General features: G+C 46.5%; 2 protein-coding genes across 5 annotated transcripts in view; one reads left to right on the top strand and one right to left on the bottom strand.

Moving 5' to 3' along the window:
- SPIDR (scaffold protein involved in DNA repair) overlaps positions 1-11,532 on the top strand; it is a 209,261-nt gene extending 197,729 nt beyond the window's left edge. For 2 of the 4 annotated variants that reach the window (XM_054815153.1, XM_054815155.1), the window contains exons 17-20: positions 4,583-4,676; positions 5,971-6,085; positions 6,588-6,641; positions 9,229-9,720. In XM_054815153.1, coding sequence (XP_054671128.1) covers positions 4,583-4,676; positions 5,971-6,085; positions 6,588-6,641; positions 9,229-9,363 — 398 coding nt within the window. In that variant the 3' untranslated portion in view covers positions 9,364-9,720. Of the gene's footprint in view, positions 1-4,582; positions 4,677-5,970; positions 6,086-6,587; positions 6,642-9,228; positions 9,721-10,000 lie in introns of those variants that run through there. The other 2 variants (XR_008575700.1, XM_054815154.1) reach the window with 2 other exon arrangements.
- On the bottom strand, positions 11,242-13,218 carry CEBPD (CCAAT enhancer binding protein delta). Its single transcript, XM_054815157.1, has one exon. It carries the CDS (start codon positions 12,774-12,776, stop codon positions 11,745-11,747), a length of 1,032 nt encoding a protein of 343 aa, XP_054671132.1. The 5' UTR covers positions 12,777-13,218; the 3' UTR covers positions 11,242-11,744.
- Positions 13,219-19,971: the final 6,753 nt, after the last annotated feature.

Genomic DNA, 19,971 nt, shown 5'->3' with positions numbered 1-19,971 from the left:
CATACCCCAAAATAAATGATGCACAATCTGGTTTATTATATTCCTCCCTTCGCTGTCTTCTTTCAGAAGCCTTCTGTTCACACCAGCCTTGTTGATGTTGGCAACAGTAAGGTATACTAATATTTTTCAGGCAGATGGATAAGTTACGTTAGCCAGATCCTGAATGGTAGGGGTTAGTGTCTGATTTCCCTGGAGCTTTGCTGCAATGGGGCAATTTAATATTTCACCATAGTCATCTAGCATAACTTGGCCAATATTTGCTCACTAGCCACTTTGGATCATTGCTTTGTCTAATATTTCAGTCCTACCACTAACCATGCAGAAAAATTTCTTACAATGTATTTTCTAACATTTCCTAATCATGCAGAAACATTTCCTACTGTGTATTTTCTAATGCTTTGTCCAGTCATCTTCTTAAACCTCCAAGTTGTAGAGTGCCTATAGGGAAAAGTCCTTAAAAGCCCAACAACTCTTGGCTTTTCAAGACAATTTCCTTTCTTAATTTAACTCTTACAATTCTGGTAGCCCTTGTAGAAAATTCTTGATACTGTTTTACATTTACACCTTCAAGTATTCACGGGAACATTTTAAATGAGCTTTAAAAAAATAGCAAATAATGGCTACAAGTGAATCCTTCCAGCTATAATGTGATGCACTGAAAAGACAGTTTGAAACCACACTGTTACTAAACATACCTTCTCTTATGGGAAAGCCACAAGTTAGCAGTGCCTCTGTGATTAATATATGAGCACCTTACAGTGACAAATCCTGAACTCTTAATGCTGCATGATGAAACCCAAGCACAACTAGAGGCACTGCACTCAAAGCCTTGGTTGTTATGTACATCTTGCATTGATATTGTGAGTTACTTGAAAGATATTTCTGTCACTGGGTGTGAAATACTTTTTGGCCTTTTTTTTTTTTCCTCTCCAATAGTTACGCTAAGAATCATCACTTCTCCACTCTTAATTTTGTAACTAAGCATTAGAAGTGCCTGTCTTCTTTTGTCCCACTGGCAGTGTATGTAGTAGGATAAAGCAAACGTTTCTCTGTCCTTTCTTTTTTCCAGCAGAGCAAAGAAAATACACCTTTGTGATCTAGTGTGTAAACAAGTACTTACTTTACACACATGGGAGGTGTCATGCTTTCCCTGTTCTATATTACAGGTGGTAGAATGACAAAAGGAGAAATTAATCCTACAACCTTGTCTTGCTTCATCTGAAATTTGTCCAGGGTAGCTGCTATCAGTATGTTCCCACACATTTGTACCAATGTAGAATATAAAATGTCTTCTTTATACCTATGCTAATGCTATATATAGATGATAACTCTCACTTTTATGTGTAACTAAAAGTATTTAATAGCATTTAAGATACATATCCAGTGTTTTGGAATTTGGTTAGTTATTGCCTACATCTTTCTACTGAAGAAGTGAAACTAATAGCATTAACCCTACTTTGTTGGTGGGAGCATATGTATTTGATGGAGTAACCCATGAAGGAAAATTTATCATCTCTAAAACTCGCTCACTGTCTCTGTCTCTTAACTCAGAGTTGTTAGTGTGGCTTTTGGTGAGAAGCGGTATTACCTCGTTCATTCTTTTTCTTCGCGCCCTCCTTTCACTTCCTGTACTTCTGGTCACCTACGTATGCTGTACGTGCGCCTCCTCTCACCTAACACTTAAAGAGGCTGCAAAGGCTTTACTCTACCCTTTCTTGAAGTAGTGCTCCTTCCTGCTCCTTTGCAGTCACGGCTGCTCCTCCTGGCTCTCAGCAGGCTTAACCTTCCCTAGAAAAACTGCTTTTTTAACCAGTGAAAAATGCAGGTGGTCATTCAAGTCCCCATCTGCAGGTACAGTGGTCACGGCGTCAGAGCCTCCAGGAGCACTGGGACTGGGGAGGGGCACAGGTCATGCTGCCTGCTGGGTTTTAGGTAGATTGGTCATTTTTTGGAAGGTGGATAAATAGGATAAGTAAGGTTGGAAGGAACCTCTGAAGTTCCTCCAGTCCTAACTCCTGCTCAAAGCTGGGCCCTGAGCAACCTGGTACAACTCTGCAGCTGGCCCAGCTTTAAAAGGACAACGTTGCGATCCAAGCAGATCTGCTGAGTGTGTCAGATGATACCCTTGTTTCGGAGAGGTCCAGCCCTATCAGCTCTGAAATGGAATGTGTTGCTCTTCAACAGATGAGTGAAAACCGGTGGCTGCTTTCTACTGGAAAGTTTATTCTTTTAAAGATGAGTCTGTGGTTCTCACCTGTGAACTCAGGGTTAATAGATTTGTTTTCGTATCACTGTACATTGCAAAGTGATTTCTAACCTCTTTTCGCTGTATAGTAGCAGTCAGGATGATTTAAATGTTGGCAGTTCATACTGCATAGAACTGTTTTTCCTCTTAACCATGCTTATGGACAAATTCTAGTTAGTCCATATCACCTGTGTTATGTGGGAATATTACTTGATTAATATTTGCCTAGTATATGACTCACCACCAGTGATTGAATTTTGACATTGGATATTTTCATATTTAAACCCTTACTCAGGGCTGGGTTTTTTTTCAATTTCCCTTTTAACAGTGTGAACAAAATGGGGTCAATCAGCTTACCTAGGCTTCTCTTTTTGACTGAACTTTTCCCCTTCCTGTCCATTAATCAGGGTGACTGATTGGAAAGAAAAATACACACATTCAGTTTTTGAACATTTCAACCAGAGTGTTACCTTTAATCCTCAGCCCTTCTTCGCGTTCCTCGCCAGAGACCTGTTTTTCCAGGCGTTGTCCTGTTATCAGTCTCTTCTTAATGATGTCAACCACAACACATAAAAATAGACTAGAGGTAAAAAATCAAATTTTGACTATGTGCATTTCCGTTTAAAAGAAGGATCTCGGGAAAATATCCAAAGGTTTTGTGAACCTCAAGCAAAATCTAGAGTCTTGACAAAAATGTGCAGCAGTTCAGCAGCTGGAACTTAAGAAATCACTTTGCAGGCAGGATGCACAAGGATGTCACTAGATTATTAGATCTGTTGCCACCTTCAGTTGTGTTTGTTCTGACTTCAGTGATCTCTGGTGGTTTTCTCGAGGGAACTCTATGTCGTCACCAAAATAAACCTCTTCACTAGACATAATCTCATCAGTATGATCCTGATTCATTTTCTTCACATGTACTTGCATTACTTGCGCACTGGAATCCTGCAGTTGCAACATGGCACACAAGTGGATGAAAGTTAAAAGGCTTAGAGAGAAACAGATCTGTCAGAAAAGGTGATTTGGTTTGGTTTGGTTTTTAAGTGATTTCTTAATGCAAAAGGAAACATATTCAGCAAACTAATTGGCGGCTTTTCTTTTCCCTGAACAAGGGAAACATGCCCATGCTGTGGCAGGAAGCATCCTGCCTTGTAGTATCAAGTGCTGATGGAAACACCCAGTTTATCACAGAAAAAGAAGAATCAAAATTATTCCTGTAACAGTCCAAGGGGTTAAATGCACAAATTGCTTATTCTGTCAGTGAAATCCAAGTTGTTTTGTTACATGCATAGAAATTGGGTCATAAATGTTGTATTTGAGAAGCTTTCCTGATCGTCAGACTTGCCGTCCTTTGACTTCCCAAAAAATTATGGTTTTGTTGTTTATGTGTTGCTCCCTCCTTCCTGTCAGTCCTTGTCCCAGGAGAACCAGGAAAGCAAGGGATTAATGCCCTCTCTTACAGACCAGACAGTATAAATGCTCCCTAGTCTGCAAGGATTTCTTTTATTGCATGCGGTATAAAACTGTGCGATTCTTGCTCAATAGGAGCTGGAATTTTTAGTCTATACTTCTGTTGTACCAGTGAGGGTTTATTTCAGTGTAATTTCATTCTTACAGGTGATCTACTTTGTATGCTTCAAAATACTTAGAAGTATTTTCTCCATAAATAATGCTCATAATTTCAGCATATCGTTACCATAAAACATAATACACTCTTTATTAGCTTCTCATAAAACTCTGAATGTATTTTTTCTTGCCAAAACTAGCAAGGCCCTTTATATTAGTCCAAAGTATCTTTGGCATTCCCTTCTTAGGCACACACTTAAATCTGTGGGCCAGATCTAATCTCTGTTAAATCAGTATAAATGAAGAATAACTCCATTGTTAATGGAATTTAACTGGCACTGTTGTTTTTGAAATGGATTGGGTCTTCTCATTGGTTTGTCTCCTAAACGTCGATATCAAGCTATCTGACCTGATGATTTTTATAGCTATTTATTGCTAAGGAAACATCAGAGGACCAGAAAGAGAACAAAAAAACCAAAAACAAATCAGAAAAAAAATACACCCAAACCAAAAGAACTGAACCTGTTTGGAAAGTTAATTATCAGTTATCTACTTTCTGGTATTTTTAGAATGTAACACACTCTGTTGGACTGTCATCCCTTGTTGGAGGGATGAAGGAGAGAGGGAGTGAGGTTGTTGGAAGAGCTAATGCTCGCTCTGACAAGTCTTATTCTTAAGATGAGGGTCAGAAAGGACCAAGCCTGCTGTGAAGCCGGGAATGACTGTGTTTGCCAGCTCACCATTAGTATTTTGTAAGAATTTCATCTTCTGCAGGTACTGTTGTTGGAGTTAATGAGAGCACTGCTTTCTCCTGGCCTACATGTGACAGATGTGGCAATGGAAAGTTGGAACTGTGTCCCCAGGACAGGTGAGAGTCAGCATGCTCCGGAGCACTCCAGGTGTTTTGCAGATGTAGCCATCACAGCAGTAGGTGATGCAATGATTCCTGCAGGCACAGGCTGCACTTTGTTCCTTCCTCGAACTAAGACGTAGTATTTTTATTGCTGATGAACTGATAAAACCTGCAAGGTTAGATTAATTTATTAAGAAAGATACAAGTAGATATGAAATGGTTTGAATCTGCAGTTATCACATTTTTTTCAAGCTAATCTTAAAGTATTGCTTACAAAGATTTCATAGCCTACTGCATTACAATATTAGTTTTAATAAACATCCACATAAATCCCAGGTCTGATTTTAAGCTTCTTTAAAAGTAGCTTTGTGTGCTTGTCTACCCTACCTTGTTACCCTGTGTACCACCAGTTCACCTTATTTTTATATTGAACTGTGATCTTTGCTGTAATTTACCTAAGTGTGAAAGAGTTGCATTTCGGACCTATTAAATTTATTATTAAATTTATAACCTCTCTAAAAAGGATAAGAGAGTAGTCAGAGTGTAAAAAGAAGGAAAGGGGGGTTCTTTCTACTGGAAAAGCTTGAAAAAGCATGAGGAGAAGTTGGGTGGGTTTGATCCCATTGAAATAGATAAAATTTTCCAAAATATGAGAAGCTTTACCGCTTATGCTTTGTTATGTATAGCCTCCAGGGAAAAAAGGCTGAAAATTAAAAAAAAAAAAAAGTTGTCCTATATTATACTATCATGCAAAAAATAAGGACGTCTGTATGTTGACATAGTAGTGTAATTGAATTAAAAAAAATCTCTACTGTGAAGGTCACTTTTGCTTCATTTGGAGAACAATGTAGCATCAATATTTGTTTAAGACATTATTCCAACACATATGACTTATGTGTGTGCTGAAAATGTTGAGCGTTTGCTGAACGAGAGCCTAAATCAATAAGTCACTTGGGCCAAATCTATACTACAAATTTTCTTTCGCCATAACTTTTAGAAGGTTATGAGATTAATATTTGCTTTAAGTGAGGTGACTATAAATAGCAACCTCCCCCCATGTTGGCAAAACTTATAAAAGGAAGATCCTTTTGCTAAAAGAGTTTAGGTCTTTCAAGAGCGTTACTTAGCTCTACCAACAGAAGAGCACTATTTGCTGTTGTCAACTGAATCTCTACCAGGGCTTTCCTACTAAAAGTCTGCCAGCAAAGTATTTCAGAGAATAAGCTAGCTGGTTTTTTGTGTGTTTTAATTTACAACTCATAGCTTTTCCATTTCTCTATGTCTTTCCATCATTATTTGTGTATTTCAGAGGATTGCTATATTGCAATCAGTGCTCTGAAGTTGTCGTTTCACCGGTTTTGAAAATGCAGCTGGAAGTCTTCTTGAGTTGTCCATCCCGATCTCAAAGTACAGTAAAAGTAAAGGTATGGCACAAAATGAGCTTTGGTGTATTGAGTATAGTGAAGCTAGGTATGTAGACACAGAGGTACTCTAAGCCACACTTTTATAAACAGCTCTGTCAGAAGAAAAATTAAAAGATGTAAGAGTATCCCATAATTTAAGCTGATACTAAACTTGTGTTTCATTGGACTAAGAACCCAGTTCCCAGATCTTACTCAAATAATACAGTCATTGAGTTCACCCTGAGGTTTGCAAACTGTTTTATGGTCCAGCTGAAGGGCTTTGTTGGGTGGGCCTCAGGAAACCTCAGTCTCCACAGGCGAAAAGGAACATTTATTTTTAGACTCCCATTCTGAACATCTTTTGTGTCACCTCTCCTCTGCTTTGTTGGCCAGAGAAACAAAACCATTCTATATTAAAACGATAAATCTTTGTTCAACGTGACTGTTTTAACTTGTGAACAGAACGCCTTTGCGTAGGTAAGATTTTTGTCATGAACAAAACCTGTTAATGTTCTCATTCCAGCTGTTACAAAGGACAATCTCCTCTCTCCTGGTGTCCTCCGCCAATGAGGATGGGGTAGGTATAATGAATGTTGACAAAAGAAAGTTAAACTACATAACTTAGTGTAGAGGCAGAGTACAGGAGACGTGAATCGGGAGGGAAGATATTTGAATCATAGAAATGGAAGGGACTCCTGGAGGTCATCATCCGACCTACCACTCACACTGGGCTATCACCAATACATGGGCAGGTCAGCTGTGACTTTGGCTGGCAGGGTCTTGAAATCTTTCAGGGATGGAGGTTCTGCCTTTCCAGGCAGCTCGTTTCAGAATTGCACTAGGAGGTAGGAGATTTCACTAGAAATAATGATTTTTTTTCTCGTGTCCAGCCTGGGATTTGAGATTTCTTTGGCAATCCCACCTTCCACCTGCTGATGCCCTGCTATTGCGTGACTATCATCAGGCTGACACCCTCCTTTTTAGAAGAGGGTTGCCGCAGATGGGATGTGCGGAGAGCTTTAGCTCAGCTGTGGATCCTCAGCGCTATCTGCAAATAGCACTGTGCCCAGACATTCAGAGCTGCCACGAGCAGTCCTGGGCTTTACTCCATTTTCTGACTGAGGATCCAAGGACAGCAAATATACAGCCCAAGCATCCCACCTTTTCAGGCTGGTCTTCTAAACCCTATAAACCACAACTACTTTCTAATAGCACAACCGTGAAAGTACTGACAGGTGGTAATAGTAGAGAAATTTGCAAAATGCGTGCAAGTTAATACTTTGTAATCGTATGAATGAAACATGGGTAAGCCACGGGGATCCACGGGCTAAAGTACAGTTTATGTAATCGTGAAGTAGTTATTCCTTTAATCTGACATATCAGAAGAACCCTGACATTTGGCACAGTGACCCAGATTTATCGCAGGTGAGGGAGGCACCCAGGTAGGTGCCTGGCTGGCATTGGCTGCCGGATGGTCAGCAGCGAAGGAGCGGCACCTTCAGAGGGTGATTAAGTCCAATTAGCATCCTGAGGTCCCCCTGCTGCTCCATTGCACGTGGAAGGGAGCAAAGGTCAGCTCGTTCTCTTGTGTAATCATCTCGGTTAAGTATCCCCAGCTAGGTGACACGTATTGGGGTCATTTTGCTTTCCCTATCTTGTACGGTCTTGTAGCACTTTACTCTTACCTGCGCCATGGTTTTAATGGGATTTATGGATCATTTTTAAAGTGGAACATTTCTCTGAAATTGTAAATTATTTTTCTTATGCTATTTCATTTAAGCAAAGAGATACAAGAGATTTCCAAAATACATTTGCTCTTTTAATAGCAGTTAAGTCTTGCTAAATTTTACAGAATGTGTCTGGTTTGGTTACAGACTGACAAAACGTAGTTCTTTTTCAAGTTATTAGAATTCAAACAACCTCTTTTTCATGTTTCGATTTTTATAATGCTAGTATTTAGAAGTCTGGCAACTTAGAAACATTTTTTTTTCCCTAGGTGAAATTCAGGGATATTTTATTTCCTTTTTTTTCATAAGCATTTCTATCTCTGAACCGCTGCATTTTGAAAAGCAGCACATCTCAACAAAGATTAATCACATGAAATAATACCACTTGAGGTGGCATTTTTTTGCCAGTGCTGCTAAAGTTGCTAAGGGTGTAGCTTTGCAATCACTTCTTTTGGCAGGGAAGTTGGTTTTAGCTGCCACTGCCCCTGGGCACTTGTTCCTTACCTTGTGACAACCCTTCTGTTGCACTGGTATAGCTGTTTGTGCAGCACGGACTGAAGAACCGTTCTGGGGTAAAAATAATCTAAGGGGGGAAAAAAAAAAGGGTTGTTTATACCTTGAATCAGGCAAGAGACATGGGTATCACGTACCTGTAGGGATGCACAGCCCGGATGAAAGCAGGGGGCATGGTCAGAGGCTGGTCGTGGGCAAGTCCCATTGAGGAGAGGAATGGATGTAAACCTGCCATCTGAGATGATAGATATCCTCGGGCGAGGTATCAGCTATCAGAGTTACCAGTTCTTCTGGTAACATGCTGTCTCATCTTGGAGAAATCATCGCAGCCTCCATCCCTCTCCTCCACGCAGAATACAGTCTTTGCAAATTCGCTCAGGCAGAACTCATGTGGGTAAACTGCCCGTCGGATCATTAAACAGAAGGGACTGCGTAGTGCCAGTGAGCATGAACGATGCGTGGTACAACACAAAGTTAAAAGGGAGAGGGGGGAGTAAAAAGTTACAAAATATTTTTTTCCTTTAGTGGATCTGTTAGCTAAGAAAATCGATATATAGTATGTATATACACATTGCTAGCACATGTGAAATCCGACGAGTGTCACAAAGCTAGATAAAGGGAGCACACGTAGCTTATGCTTCAGCAAAATTGAGTTCAAAGTAACAGTAGGTTTTTTCCAAAATTTTTTTAAACAGCTTATTTTTAAAAGCCTGCTAGGGAAGCAGCACTTTAAGCAGGAGTGAGATCTAATTATTGAAAACCTAATGTATTCATTCTTTCCATCAGTTCTAATGCACCTTAAATCCTTAAAAAAAATTGTCTGTTGGAAGAGGACCTTACACCCTGCATCTTCCGAGCCAAATGCTGCTTAGAACAGAATGTCCAGGACTGTTTGTTTTAATCAACATGCTTTTATCACTGCAGAGTTATGAGGTGCAGAGCGTGCTGGGAAAGGAGGTGGGGTTATTGAACTGCTACGTCCAGTCCGTAACTAGCCACCCCAACTGCGTTGGACTGGAGGAAATTGTTCTTCTGGAAGCAGCAGCAGGAAGACACTGAGCTGAACTCTAGTCAGTGGACTTTGTAATGTGGTTATCTGTTAACTAGTGCCACAGATAATGTATAATGCGAGCATGATAAGTATTAAGATAGTTTATTAAAACTGTGATTTACAGAGCAGATTGTGCTAATGCTGAAAAAATATCTATATGAAAAAAATCAGTTTAACTTTCTGAACTCTTTCTGATCAGTTCAGAATTCACAGTTCTGTGGCATGTTTGCTGTTTATGTAAAACATCTTGTTCTGGAGTTTTGAATGGTTGTGAATTTTTTTTTTATAATACTATATTTATTTTATGTCAATGGAAAATATTTTACTGAACTTTTTGAAATAAATAGCTTGCTATAGACAGTGAACATTGGTCTAAGCTGAATTTTATCAGCGGATTCCAGCTGCAGAACACCGCGTTGTGCGTGAATTCTGACTTGTAACATTTGTTATCATCTTGCAATAGATGTTATAAAGATGGAGATTTGAACACAGCTTGTATTTTGAAGTGTCAAGCATATATAAAGTTAATGTTTTACAGCTAATCGGTCTCTAAGCATAGAAGTACTGTGTTATCTGTAGCTTCCCACAAAGCGGGTGTTTCTTTATACAGTTTCTGTTATGTATAACGAGTAAACTGCTTTGTAGGCCATGGAACTATCCTCACCCTGACTGTACAGAGACATGGATTACAGATCAGATAAGTAATATCAAAATCTTCCTATGCGTGCATTGTTTGAGATATAGAAGAATTAATGTAAGAGTTCAGTCAGAGATTAGATTTTTTTTTCCCCCCTTCCCCTTTCATGGTATTTAAAAACCCCTTACAGATCAGAGGAAGAATGGTTTTGCGCAGGTCCAGTATGTGATTACCCAGCAGAAAAGGAACAGCAAACTTGTTGCTACAGAAATCGTTTCTGCAGCCAAGGCCGATAGTGGAAAGTCTTCAGTACGTCACGATTACTACAGGGATGACCCAGGTTTTGAATCCCCCTTTTTTTTGCCCTCCTCCAAGTCTTTCAGTCTCTCACCTGCTTCCCTGTGAGGAAGAAGAGGATGTCAGCCCATTCCTGTGCACACGATACCGCCCTGTATGTGACAAGGGTGGCCCCTTCGAAACCAGCGAGATTTCAGTCTCCTGGAAAGCACTGCCAGCTGGAGATGCTTGTCCTGTCAGGTCGTTTTTCTGCCGGCGCCCTACAGATGCCATCATCTTTGCACGTGCACTATCAAACTTCAGACAAGTAGCCCAACCTTTCATAATGGCACCTCAGCAAGAGGTGGGCGTTGTTGCCTGCTCTCACTTTCACTGGCAGTCATCAAAGTGCAGCGCAGTGATAGCCTACAGAGGCCTGCAGTGCATGGGTGCAACAACATCTGCTTTGGGACCACAGCTGGATCAGACTTAGGAGCGCCTTGGCGTAGGTGCAGCTTTACATTGTCTGGAGTGGAAACTGCTTCGAGGTTCTTTTAGCAGAAATGTTAAATAACGGTGTTCTTGTGTACATGTATACTTTTAATACAATGTTCCTGGAAGCATCCTGGCCAAACGCAGCCCCTCTTGCTGTGCGACCGCTGCTCCCCACAGCCAGCTCAGCGGCAACAACTGACTCAGCGTTTCTGCACAGCGATGCAACTCCCGGGGCAAAGCCGACTTTGAAACGACCACGTGCAAGACTCCCAGTTATCCCCACCATCGCATCCCCCCTCCTTCAGCTGCTTTAAAGCAGTAACACCGTGCACCTCTCCCTCCCTTCTCCTCCCCTCCCACCTCAGCCGCTTGACCCCCCAGACCCCCCCCAGCGCTGCCAGTTGGCAGCAGCTCTTGAGCAGCGCAATTTCCCCCGCCGAGCCGCTGCTTTCAAGACACAGAGCAAACGAGAGCAGGGTTGATTTAAAATGCTTTTTTTTTTATTCTTAGAAATGCTGTAAAAATTGATATAAAAGGTCGAGCATGCTTAGTCTTTTTTTTTTTTTTTTCATCCTACTGTCTAAAATACATGGGGTTTTGAATCATGTTAACAGATGTACCATAGCTGCATCGGTATGAGTAAAATGTAGAAAAGACGAAAACTACCATTACAAAAATAATTTAAGGGGAGAGGAAAAAAAAAAAAAAGATTTAGCTTTTTTCTTTTTTTTTTTTCCTTTTTTTTTTTTCCGCAAGTTTCGTGGTGAAAGACCCAGGCATCGCCCCACGTCGCTACAACATTCAGAAAGCGGCCGCAAGCCGGCAGGTCCCACCGCGGCTTCGTGCCTCCTCCCCCGCGCCCGGCCCGTCCCGGGGCGCCACGGCCCGGCACGGCACGGCCCGGTAAAGGCCCGGCCCGGCCCTCTGAGGTATTTATCCACGGTCTGGCGGAGTCCTTCTCTCCGTCCCGCTCCCCCCCGGTTACCGACAGTCAGTGCCCGAGCCGGGCTGCAGGAAGGAGGCGCTGGGCAGCTGCTTGAAGAAGTGCCGGAGGCTGGTCAAGTCCCGGGTGAGCTGCTCGATCTTCTTGTGTAGCTTCTCGTTCTCGGCCGAGAGCTCCAGCAGCTTCTGCTGCATCTCCTGGTTGCGCCGCTTCGCCTTGTCGCGGCTCTTGCGCACGGCGATGTTGTTGCGCTCCCGGCGCTGCCGGTACTCGGGGCTAAACCTGTCCACGCACTTCTTCCCGCCGCGCTCCTTCCCGCCGGGGGCCGGCGGCGGCGGGACGCCCTGAGCCGACCCGGACACGGCGGCCCCAGCGGCGGGGCCCGGGGAGCGGGTGCTGCAGCTGGAGGGGGAGCTGCTGCCCGGCGGCTCGGGGGAGGTGGGCGGCGTGGGCTGCCCGCTCAGGTTCATGATGGTCTGGGCGCAGGTGGCGATCTGCGAGGGCAGCAGCGAGGAGGAGAGGTCGCTGTCGCTCCAGTCCGGCTCCTGCTTCAGGGCGCCGCGGGAGGAGGAGGAGGAAGAGGAGGAGGAGGAGGAGGCGGAGGAGGCGGTGCGGGGCTCGGCGCCCAGCAGGGTGGTCATGGCAGCGCCGAGGTCCTTGGCGGGGTCGCGGCCGGCGCCGCCGCCCGGCGGCAGGTACTCGCCGTAGTCCCCGCCCCGCTCGGGCTTGTGGTTGCTGTTGAAGAGGTCGGCGAAGAGCTCGTCGTTGCACAGCTCCAGGTTGGGCACGGCCGACATGGAGTCAATGTAGGAGCTGAAGTCGATGGCGCTCTCGTCCTCGTACATGGCCGGGGCGGCGGCGCTCAGCTCCGCCAGGTTGGTGCCGCTGCCCCCCAGGCCGCCTCCCGTCTCCTCGCCGTTCATCCCGCAGCCGCCGCGGCCCCCCGGCTTGCAGGCGGGACCCGGCCCGCCGCCGCTGCCCACCTTGGCGTCGTAGAAGTTGGCGGGCTCCAGGCACCAGCTCTTATAACATGCCGGGGAGTCCAGGCTGTAGAGAGCGGCGGCGCTCATCGGCGAGCGGGACGCGGCGCCGCACGGCCGCGGCGCAGGGGCTCCGGGCCGCGGGCACCAACCGCCGCTCCGCGACGATCGAAGCTCCAGTGTCCGCCACGGGCAGGTGGGGAGCGGGGCTGCTGCTGCCGCTGCTATCGCCGCTGCTGCCGGTGCTGCTACTGCTGGTACTGCTGGTGGTACCGGTGCTCCTGCTGCCGTCCCGCCGTCGCCTCGCCTCCCCGAGGGGGCCGATCCGGGCTCTGGTCACGCCGTGCTCGGCGATAGGAGGCGGGGAAGGAACAAGGCGTCTCCGGACCTGGGAGCGAAACGCCCGCTCGGTCCCTTCTTATACCGCGCCGGCCCCGCCTCCTGCCCCAATGACGGGGAACGAGTGTTCCCGGCACCCCCGGGGACCCGGGGGCGGGAGCGGGTGGTGTGCGCGGCGGCGGAGGCAGGGCTCCTGCCGCGGAGAGCTGCCACCTCCCGGTGGAGGGTGGCCGCGGTCGGGGGCGGCTCCCCCCCGGGGGAACGGGACGGGTGCGGACAGGGGGCAGGCGCTTCTCCCCTTCCCGCACCGTCCCGGCCCCGGCGAGGGCTGCCCCGACCCCGGTACCGGCCCCCCATTCCCCCTGCAATACTCCGGTTGAGCGTTAATTTTCCTTTTTCCTGGCTTATTTCCACACGGGCCAATGGAAAAGCTGGCCGTAAAGGCTCATTTTAACGCCCCCCACCACGCCGCATCTCCCCCCCCCCAACTCTTCCCCAGCGGAGCGTTGGATGAAGCGATACGGGAAGGATGCTGCCTGCCCCACGCGTGTCTCTGCGTATCACCGTAGCGCCCTCCCGAGGCTCCGCTCCTTCCGTTGGAGCACGGGCGGCTTCACCCGAGAGCGCTGTAAATCCGCCCCCCTCCCCGTGACGGGGGGTCCGCTGGGACTTCTTGCAGGACGCTCCGGTGGGAAAGGGGTCTCAAGGCATCTTTGGCTGCTTCACGGTCTCTGCGTGAAGTTAAGCCTCTCTCAAAAACTTGTGGTAAGTAATTATTCATTCCCCCCCCCCCAGCATCCAATAAACTACTACTATTAAATTGGCAAATACCAGAAAAATGAAAATATTTTCATTTCAAATATGTGAAATGCTATGTTTTCTAGTTACATCAAAAGGTTTTAAAAACCCTGGCTTCACCCTCAGGTGCTCCATCGAGTGAATTACAGAAGAAACACACAAAACCCCCCCAACCTTTAGAAAAAATCTATTTTAAGATTTCTTTTTTTTTTCTTTCCAGAAGACCCAAGTAGATTTATGACTCCTCAGTAGGACTTGCCCAGCCGCTGACTTTTCAGCCCAGCGTTCAGATGACACCGCTGGCGTGTAGCTGTGCCCTGGGAGCGCTGTGCTTGGAGGTGGCTTTCTGGGGACCGTGGGTACATGCTGGCCATGCCGGGCCTGCCGCCTCGCTCCGGGCAGGGCTCCATCTGCCACTACCGCAGCTGTTGCAGTAACGCAGCTGTTTATCAAACGGGTGTGTATTTTAACATAAATAGTTGGGACAGGACTGGTACACAACTCTCCTTTTGGCCATAAACTCCTCGTGGGAAGGCTTGTGGGATCAGGATAAGTGTGTGCTGCCTGGCAGGTAAGGTTTTGCATCTGGCAGGTGAGGTTTTGCGTGGAGGGGGCTTTGCTTTGCTTTTGGTTCTCATGTTGCAGTTAACCCCACAGACATGTTGTGTTTAAATAAATGTGATTTGCTTTGCTCATCAGGAGTTTGATCATGCAACTTCTATTGACATGAGCATTAGGCACTGAACTTGACAGCGACACAAGAAATGGTTGGGAGTTTTTTTGGTGCAAAAAATTTTCCTTTTCCACATTGTCAAAAAAATAACACGCCCCAAGCCACTTCTGCATATTGTTACTCTCTGCCCTCCAGCACTGGGGTACGTTCACGTTACACAACTCTACGCCACCCGGCCTCGGCCTGGCTGTCCGGCAGGGAACTGCAACCATCGCCTCGTGCTCCTGGACCTTTTTTTCCTCTGCAGGAAACATGAAGAGGTGGGTGCATGAAGCATGGGAAGGCAGTTGAGAAATGCAAGGCAGTGACACCCGCTGCCTCTCCCCCTTGCTCTGCGACAGGATCTGTTGATTGGTGGAAGGTGATACATCTCACCTGTTGTAGCCATAAAATTATAATTTGTCTTGGAAAGCATCTCATTTAACTGCTTGTATGTGGAACTGTGTTACACTTTCAGATCACTGAAGTCCTTAGCCCCAAAGGGCAGCTGGCCATCAGACAGTGTCAGTGTGCAACTGCGCCAGCCCCAACAGCCTCATTTAATGCCCATCACGTCTTACCCCAGAAAAAGAGACGTGATGCACAGACAGGTCACCCAGCCACCACCGGCCACCCTGCGGTACGGAAATTAGATCCCTCAGTAAACAGCAGCCTGCTGGGCATGGCAGCCCTGTGTAAGCCCCAATACCTGCCCCTCCGTGTGGCACCTAAGCCCCGTGGTGGAGGGTGCAGCTGTGCTTAGGGTGTCATCAGGTCCTGGAGGCGTGCTCAGAGCTCATGGTCAGACTTCTCACCACATGTCCCCCAATACCAAGTGGTGCGAGCTGTCCCCTGGAAGGCGAGTTGATTGCAGTTGTTGCTGAGCCTAACTGTGATATGTGATTTCAGAAGCGCGTTTTGGGGGGGTCCCCCACGTGCCATGCAGGGTGTGAAGCCCTGGGGTGGTCCTACACCTGCAGCGAAGCATCCAGGAGCAGGTGGGTGAGTGATTACTTGTTGCTTACCAAAGCGCAGGGCCGAAGGCAGAACTATATCCACACCGTGCTGTTTCCTGGAGTGGATTTGTCTGGCAGCTCAGCAGCTGAATCTGTTCCTGTTTGCATAAATAATTTCATGGAGAGTGAAGCAGAGACAAGCCCTTGATTCCCTCACTCGTCCTGCTGAGTACCTGACCCACCAAATCGTGGCTTCTCTCTGGGCTCCAGTAGGTTTTAAACAGCAGTAAGAAATATTTGAGGGCCTGAATTTCAGAATATTTTCTCTAAAACCTGCTTGAAGTTCCTGCTCCGAATAAAGCAAAAAGGAGCATTTACACCTGGAGAGAAAGAACAAGAAACTTTTCTCTAAGAAACCTTTGCAGAGAAAAGACAAAACTTTAAATTACTCTGGAGCGCTGGCTGTGGGTCCCAGAGAAGTACCAGGACCCTCTAGGGAGAGGAATTAAATCACACTGTATTTCTGCCTAGTTTTTCCTGATAAATGGGGGCCAGGCTACCCAGGGAAGGCGAGGAAACAGGGCAATGCCTGAGCCTGGCTTTAATCCTCCCCATCCTCACCTCTGCTGCAACCCAGCCAGAAGTGCAAGACTTTTTGGGGCAGCAGGGCTGGGAGCCCAGCGAGGCTGGGCTGGTGCTGTGGAGCCCATGGAGCCCTTCTCTGCTCTTGGGGTGCTACAGGGCTGAGGCAGCGCCAGCAGGACGCCGGCTCCTGGGGGATTTCGTGGGCTGCAGTAAGGCAGCTGTGGAGCAGGAGTGCGGGAGGGACACCTGGTCCGGGGGAAGCACCTCCCGGCACCAGGTTTCACAGGGAAAGGCTGGCTGGTGACAGAGAGTCAGCTGACAAGGGGGGAAAAGATGGAGAGGTGATTTGCCTGGTTTTCTCCTCCCCCCAACAAGAAGCAGGAGTGCAATGATCATTTTATTCAACATCTAGAAGCCAGGAATAGCACTTGGGGGCTGACCAGGGAGTGGGACACACGGACGAGGATGTGCAAGCTGTTTGGGGAGAGTTAAAAACCTGCCGACACACTCCTAGGGAGGGACGCCTGGCTGAGTCAGCGCAGTGACTGCTGGACAGGCCCTCCCTCCCCTCATCCCACCCCTGCCAGGGCTCATGCCTCTCCCTTGAATCTCCGACGGGTATTTACCCTGTCACTTGTACTCACTTGGGTCAGTTCACCGCACCGATCCAGGCCACGGCCACCCCGCTGTCAGCAGCTGAAGAACTTGCTGGTAAATGAAAGGATTTTTCTTTTTAGCTCTTTTAAACTCTGCTCTCTGACTCCCTGCGGGCGTTTGAGCGCCGGTGGTGCCAGCCCAGGCCGGGTTTGTCCGGCTGCACCTCTGGCTGCCAAACTGCTGAATTAAATCTTCCACCTACCCGGGCTCCGGAAAGGCCACGTGCTGCAGCAGCGAAATGCCTTGGACCCTGTGCTCCTCGTTTTCTCACCCTCTTCGGTGGATGCTCTGAACCTTTTCCTGATACAGGTTTTGCGTGAGTTTCCAGCAGGGACAAGATTCGTGAGATCAAATTCACAGCTACATCTTCTGCCTCACCAAATGGAATCTTGCACACTGCAACTTACTGGGAGGTTAATGGGCAGGTAGAGCGAGCACTACCCTCTCCTGGCCCATCAAAAAGGAAAAAAACCCAAACAAACGAAAAAGCAAACCAAAACCCCCTGTAAATAATGTGGAAACTGTAACCAAATCCTTTCCAGTCCCTTACGGCTACTCCGCCCCAAAACTTTTTGCAACCAAAAACCCCTAAACGCCCTATTCTGGACACCGTTGGTTTAACGTAAGATGTGACTATGTGGTAGCTTTTCTACGAGACTAGTGACACCATTCGGTGCTGTGGGAGGCTGCCAGGGTGCGACCTTTCTGCGTAGGTGCTGTTTCTTACTGGCAACATAGCTTAAAAATGAAATGTTTAACCCCCAGGTCATTTCCAAATGAGGCACACACTGTTAATGAAGTGACTCGGCAGATCCTCATCCTCAGTACTTGTGAGGGAAAAAAAGAAAAAAGACGATTTAAAGGAGTGGGAATAAATCCTTATTTTAACACTCTGATTTTGAAAAATGTGAAGTTTGGGGAGAAGCATCTCTAAATGGAGACGCTTACCTGGCATCAGGAAGCGGCTGGCAGAACCCTTCAGCGTGAGGCCAGAGGAGCTGTAGGAAACTCTTTTCCATGGCTGAAGAAGAGCCTCAGTCATTGTTCTTGTGGAGAGTTTGTGGGCTCCTTGGCGTGCCCAGACGCGTGGGGTGCTGTACCGCATCTCACCCACGGGCACCTCAAGGTGACATTTAAATTGGGGGGGTGGTGGTGGGGACTAAGAAAAACCCTGAGCATGACAAGCACCACGCGGGAACCTCTTCATCAGCTGGGAAAGGAGACAACTGCAGGCGGCAACTGCAGAGCTTTCCTCTCTCTTTAGCAGTATTACTATTCATAGTTAGAGGGAAATTATAAGATGACAGGTATGGTGATGACTAGCTTGAACACAAATATTACTCTACACGCTAAGAAAAACCCACTTGAGAATATATGCTAATGGTTTACATAGCTTTTTAGGTGCAACTAATGAATTTGCAGATATAGCGCACATCTGGCTATTTAATTTGAGAAGGAAATATTCTGCTGTACTTGTGGATAGTTACTAAGTTTTGTTTTTCATCCTGAAACCTGAAGCAGTCTCCGACTCGGAGCCGCACATCATCATCTTCTTTTCTGGAAGCCGAACAAACCCACCTCATAAAGCACTGAGCCCAGCGACTTGAGGTTTTCGTTGCGTCAGTACTTTCCTTGCTGCTTCACGGGCTGGCTTCAGCATTTCCACTGAACTGCCGTGCTTTATTGAGAGCAGCACTCTTCGGTCAGGATTGGGGACAGCGGCCGCGATTTACATCTGCTGGTTATTTTCAGGCTCACTCAGCTGGGCAGGGAAAGCTCCGTTAGAGCGATGACTCTTGCTTCGCATAGGATGCGTTTTTGCTCATGAAACCCAGCAGCTTTGTGCTTTGCTCCTCAGCTGACACCTGAGCTTGAGAAATACATCACTAGCAGGACTGATGTAGCTGAGGCTTCCAATTATAACACCTATTTTAGGGCCAAAACCGAGCTTTTAATTATTTTAAGTATCATGGAGGCGCCCTATGCTCTTTTGCGCTGTCAGGGCTACTTTCCCCCGTCTCAACAGCTTTCACTCCTGGCCCATGGGCCTTTTGCCATGGCCTGAAGGGAGAGGAGGGCAGGGTTCACCCCAGTCCCCTTTCCCGGGAAGGGCCGGGCTATACCCCTGCTCCGGCCCCTTCCGAAAGGCCAGGGGAACCCTGGTTGGGGCTGGAGAAAGGCCTGCTGCCCAGCACTGGCTCACAAAGCGCAAACATCTATTGCTGCTGAGGGTATCAAAAGTCCTACGAGAAGAGCCTCGTTAAACTATAAACTTAAACTTTGTCCTCCGTGGTACAGGTCAAAGTACCTAGTAAATATCTGAGGTATGTGCCAAAAGTGCAATTAGACACCTCATACAAGCAGCCACTTGATTGCCAAATGTCCCCTCGCCTTTTCATGTAGCCTTTTATTGTGCTTTAACTTTCTTGTATTTGTAGAGTGACAAGGTGAAAACCGGGTGCCTCACCTAAGCAATCTTAAGTCACAGAGCCGCCGTCTTTACTGATACCAGAGAATAAAAGAACAAAATACACCAAGACATCTTACATAGTGTATATAGACTATATCATACACTCTAATGAAAAAAAACCACTGTCCATTTACACCTGTATAAATGGGTAAATGTGGATGTTTTCTGTATTGAAGTGCCCTGAATTAACTTTGAAATGAGCTATACAGCTGAAGGTTTATTTTTATTTTTAAATAGACCCTTCTTCTACAAAAATACAGCCAATGCTTTTAATTAATAAAATGTGATAAAAAGATTCTGAATTTCTTGATTTGTGATACTACTGACATAAAGAATTGAGCATATTTCTTAAGAAGGAAGGTAACGATTGCTGCTGGAAAGTATTTGAAACAAAAAAGCTCCCTCCGTATTCACTAGGCCTCAGTAAGCAATCTTGCCCATCCTGAGTTTTTTGTGGAGTTGTATCCAGGAGGCAGATCCCTCTGCTTTCCAGCTGAAAGATTCATTTGAGACTGGTGCCAGCAGCAGCCCTCAGCGAGACTGGAACTGCCCCATTGCCACGGAGGCAGGAGGGAAAGCTTGTAGGCAGTACAAGGGCAAAGACTCATTTTTATTTCACCTTTTATGATAATTATTAAAAGCCTCAATGGAAACTATCTCCTACAACGAATTCTGGGTAATAAACAACCATAATACTTCCCCCTCGCTGTCTGTGCTGCACTTGCCACCAAGGTTACCTGAAAGAGGAAGAGCCAGATCTGGCACAAC

Source organism: Grus americana, chromosome 2 (assembly GCF_028858705.1).
Source record: "Grus americana isolate bGruAme1 chromosome 2, bGruAme1.mat, whole genome shotgun sequence".
Lineage (NCBI taxonomy): Eukaryota > Metazoa > Chordata > Aves > Gruiformes > Gruidae > Grus > Grus americana.
The sequence above is the reverse complement of the archived record's forward strand: the minus strand, read 5'-3'. Positions and strand labels throughout refer to the sequence as shown.

Excerpts from the sequence above, each read along its gene's own strand:
- CEBPD (XM_054815157.1), bottom strand. The coding sequence starts at position 12,776 with ATGAGCGCCGCCGCTCTCTACAGCCTGGACTCCCCGGCATGTTATAAG.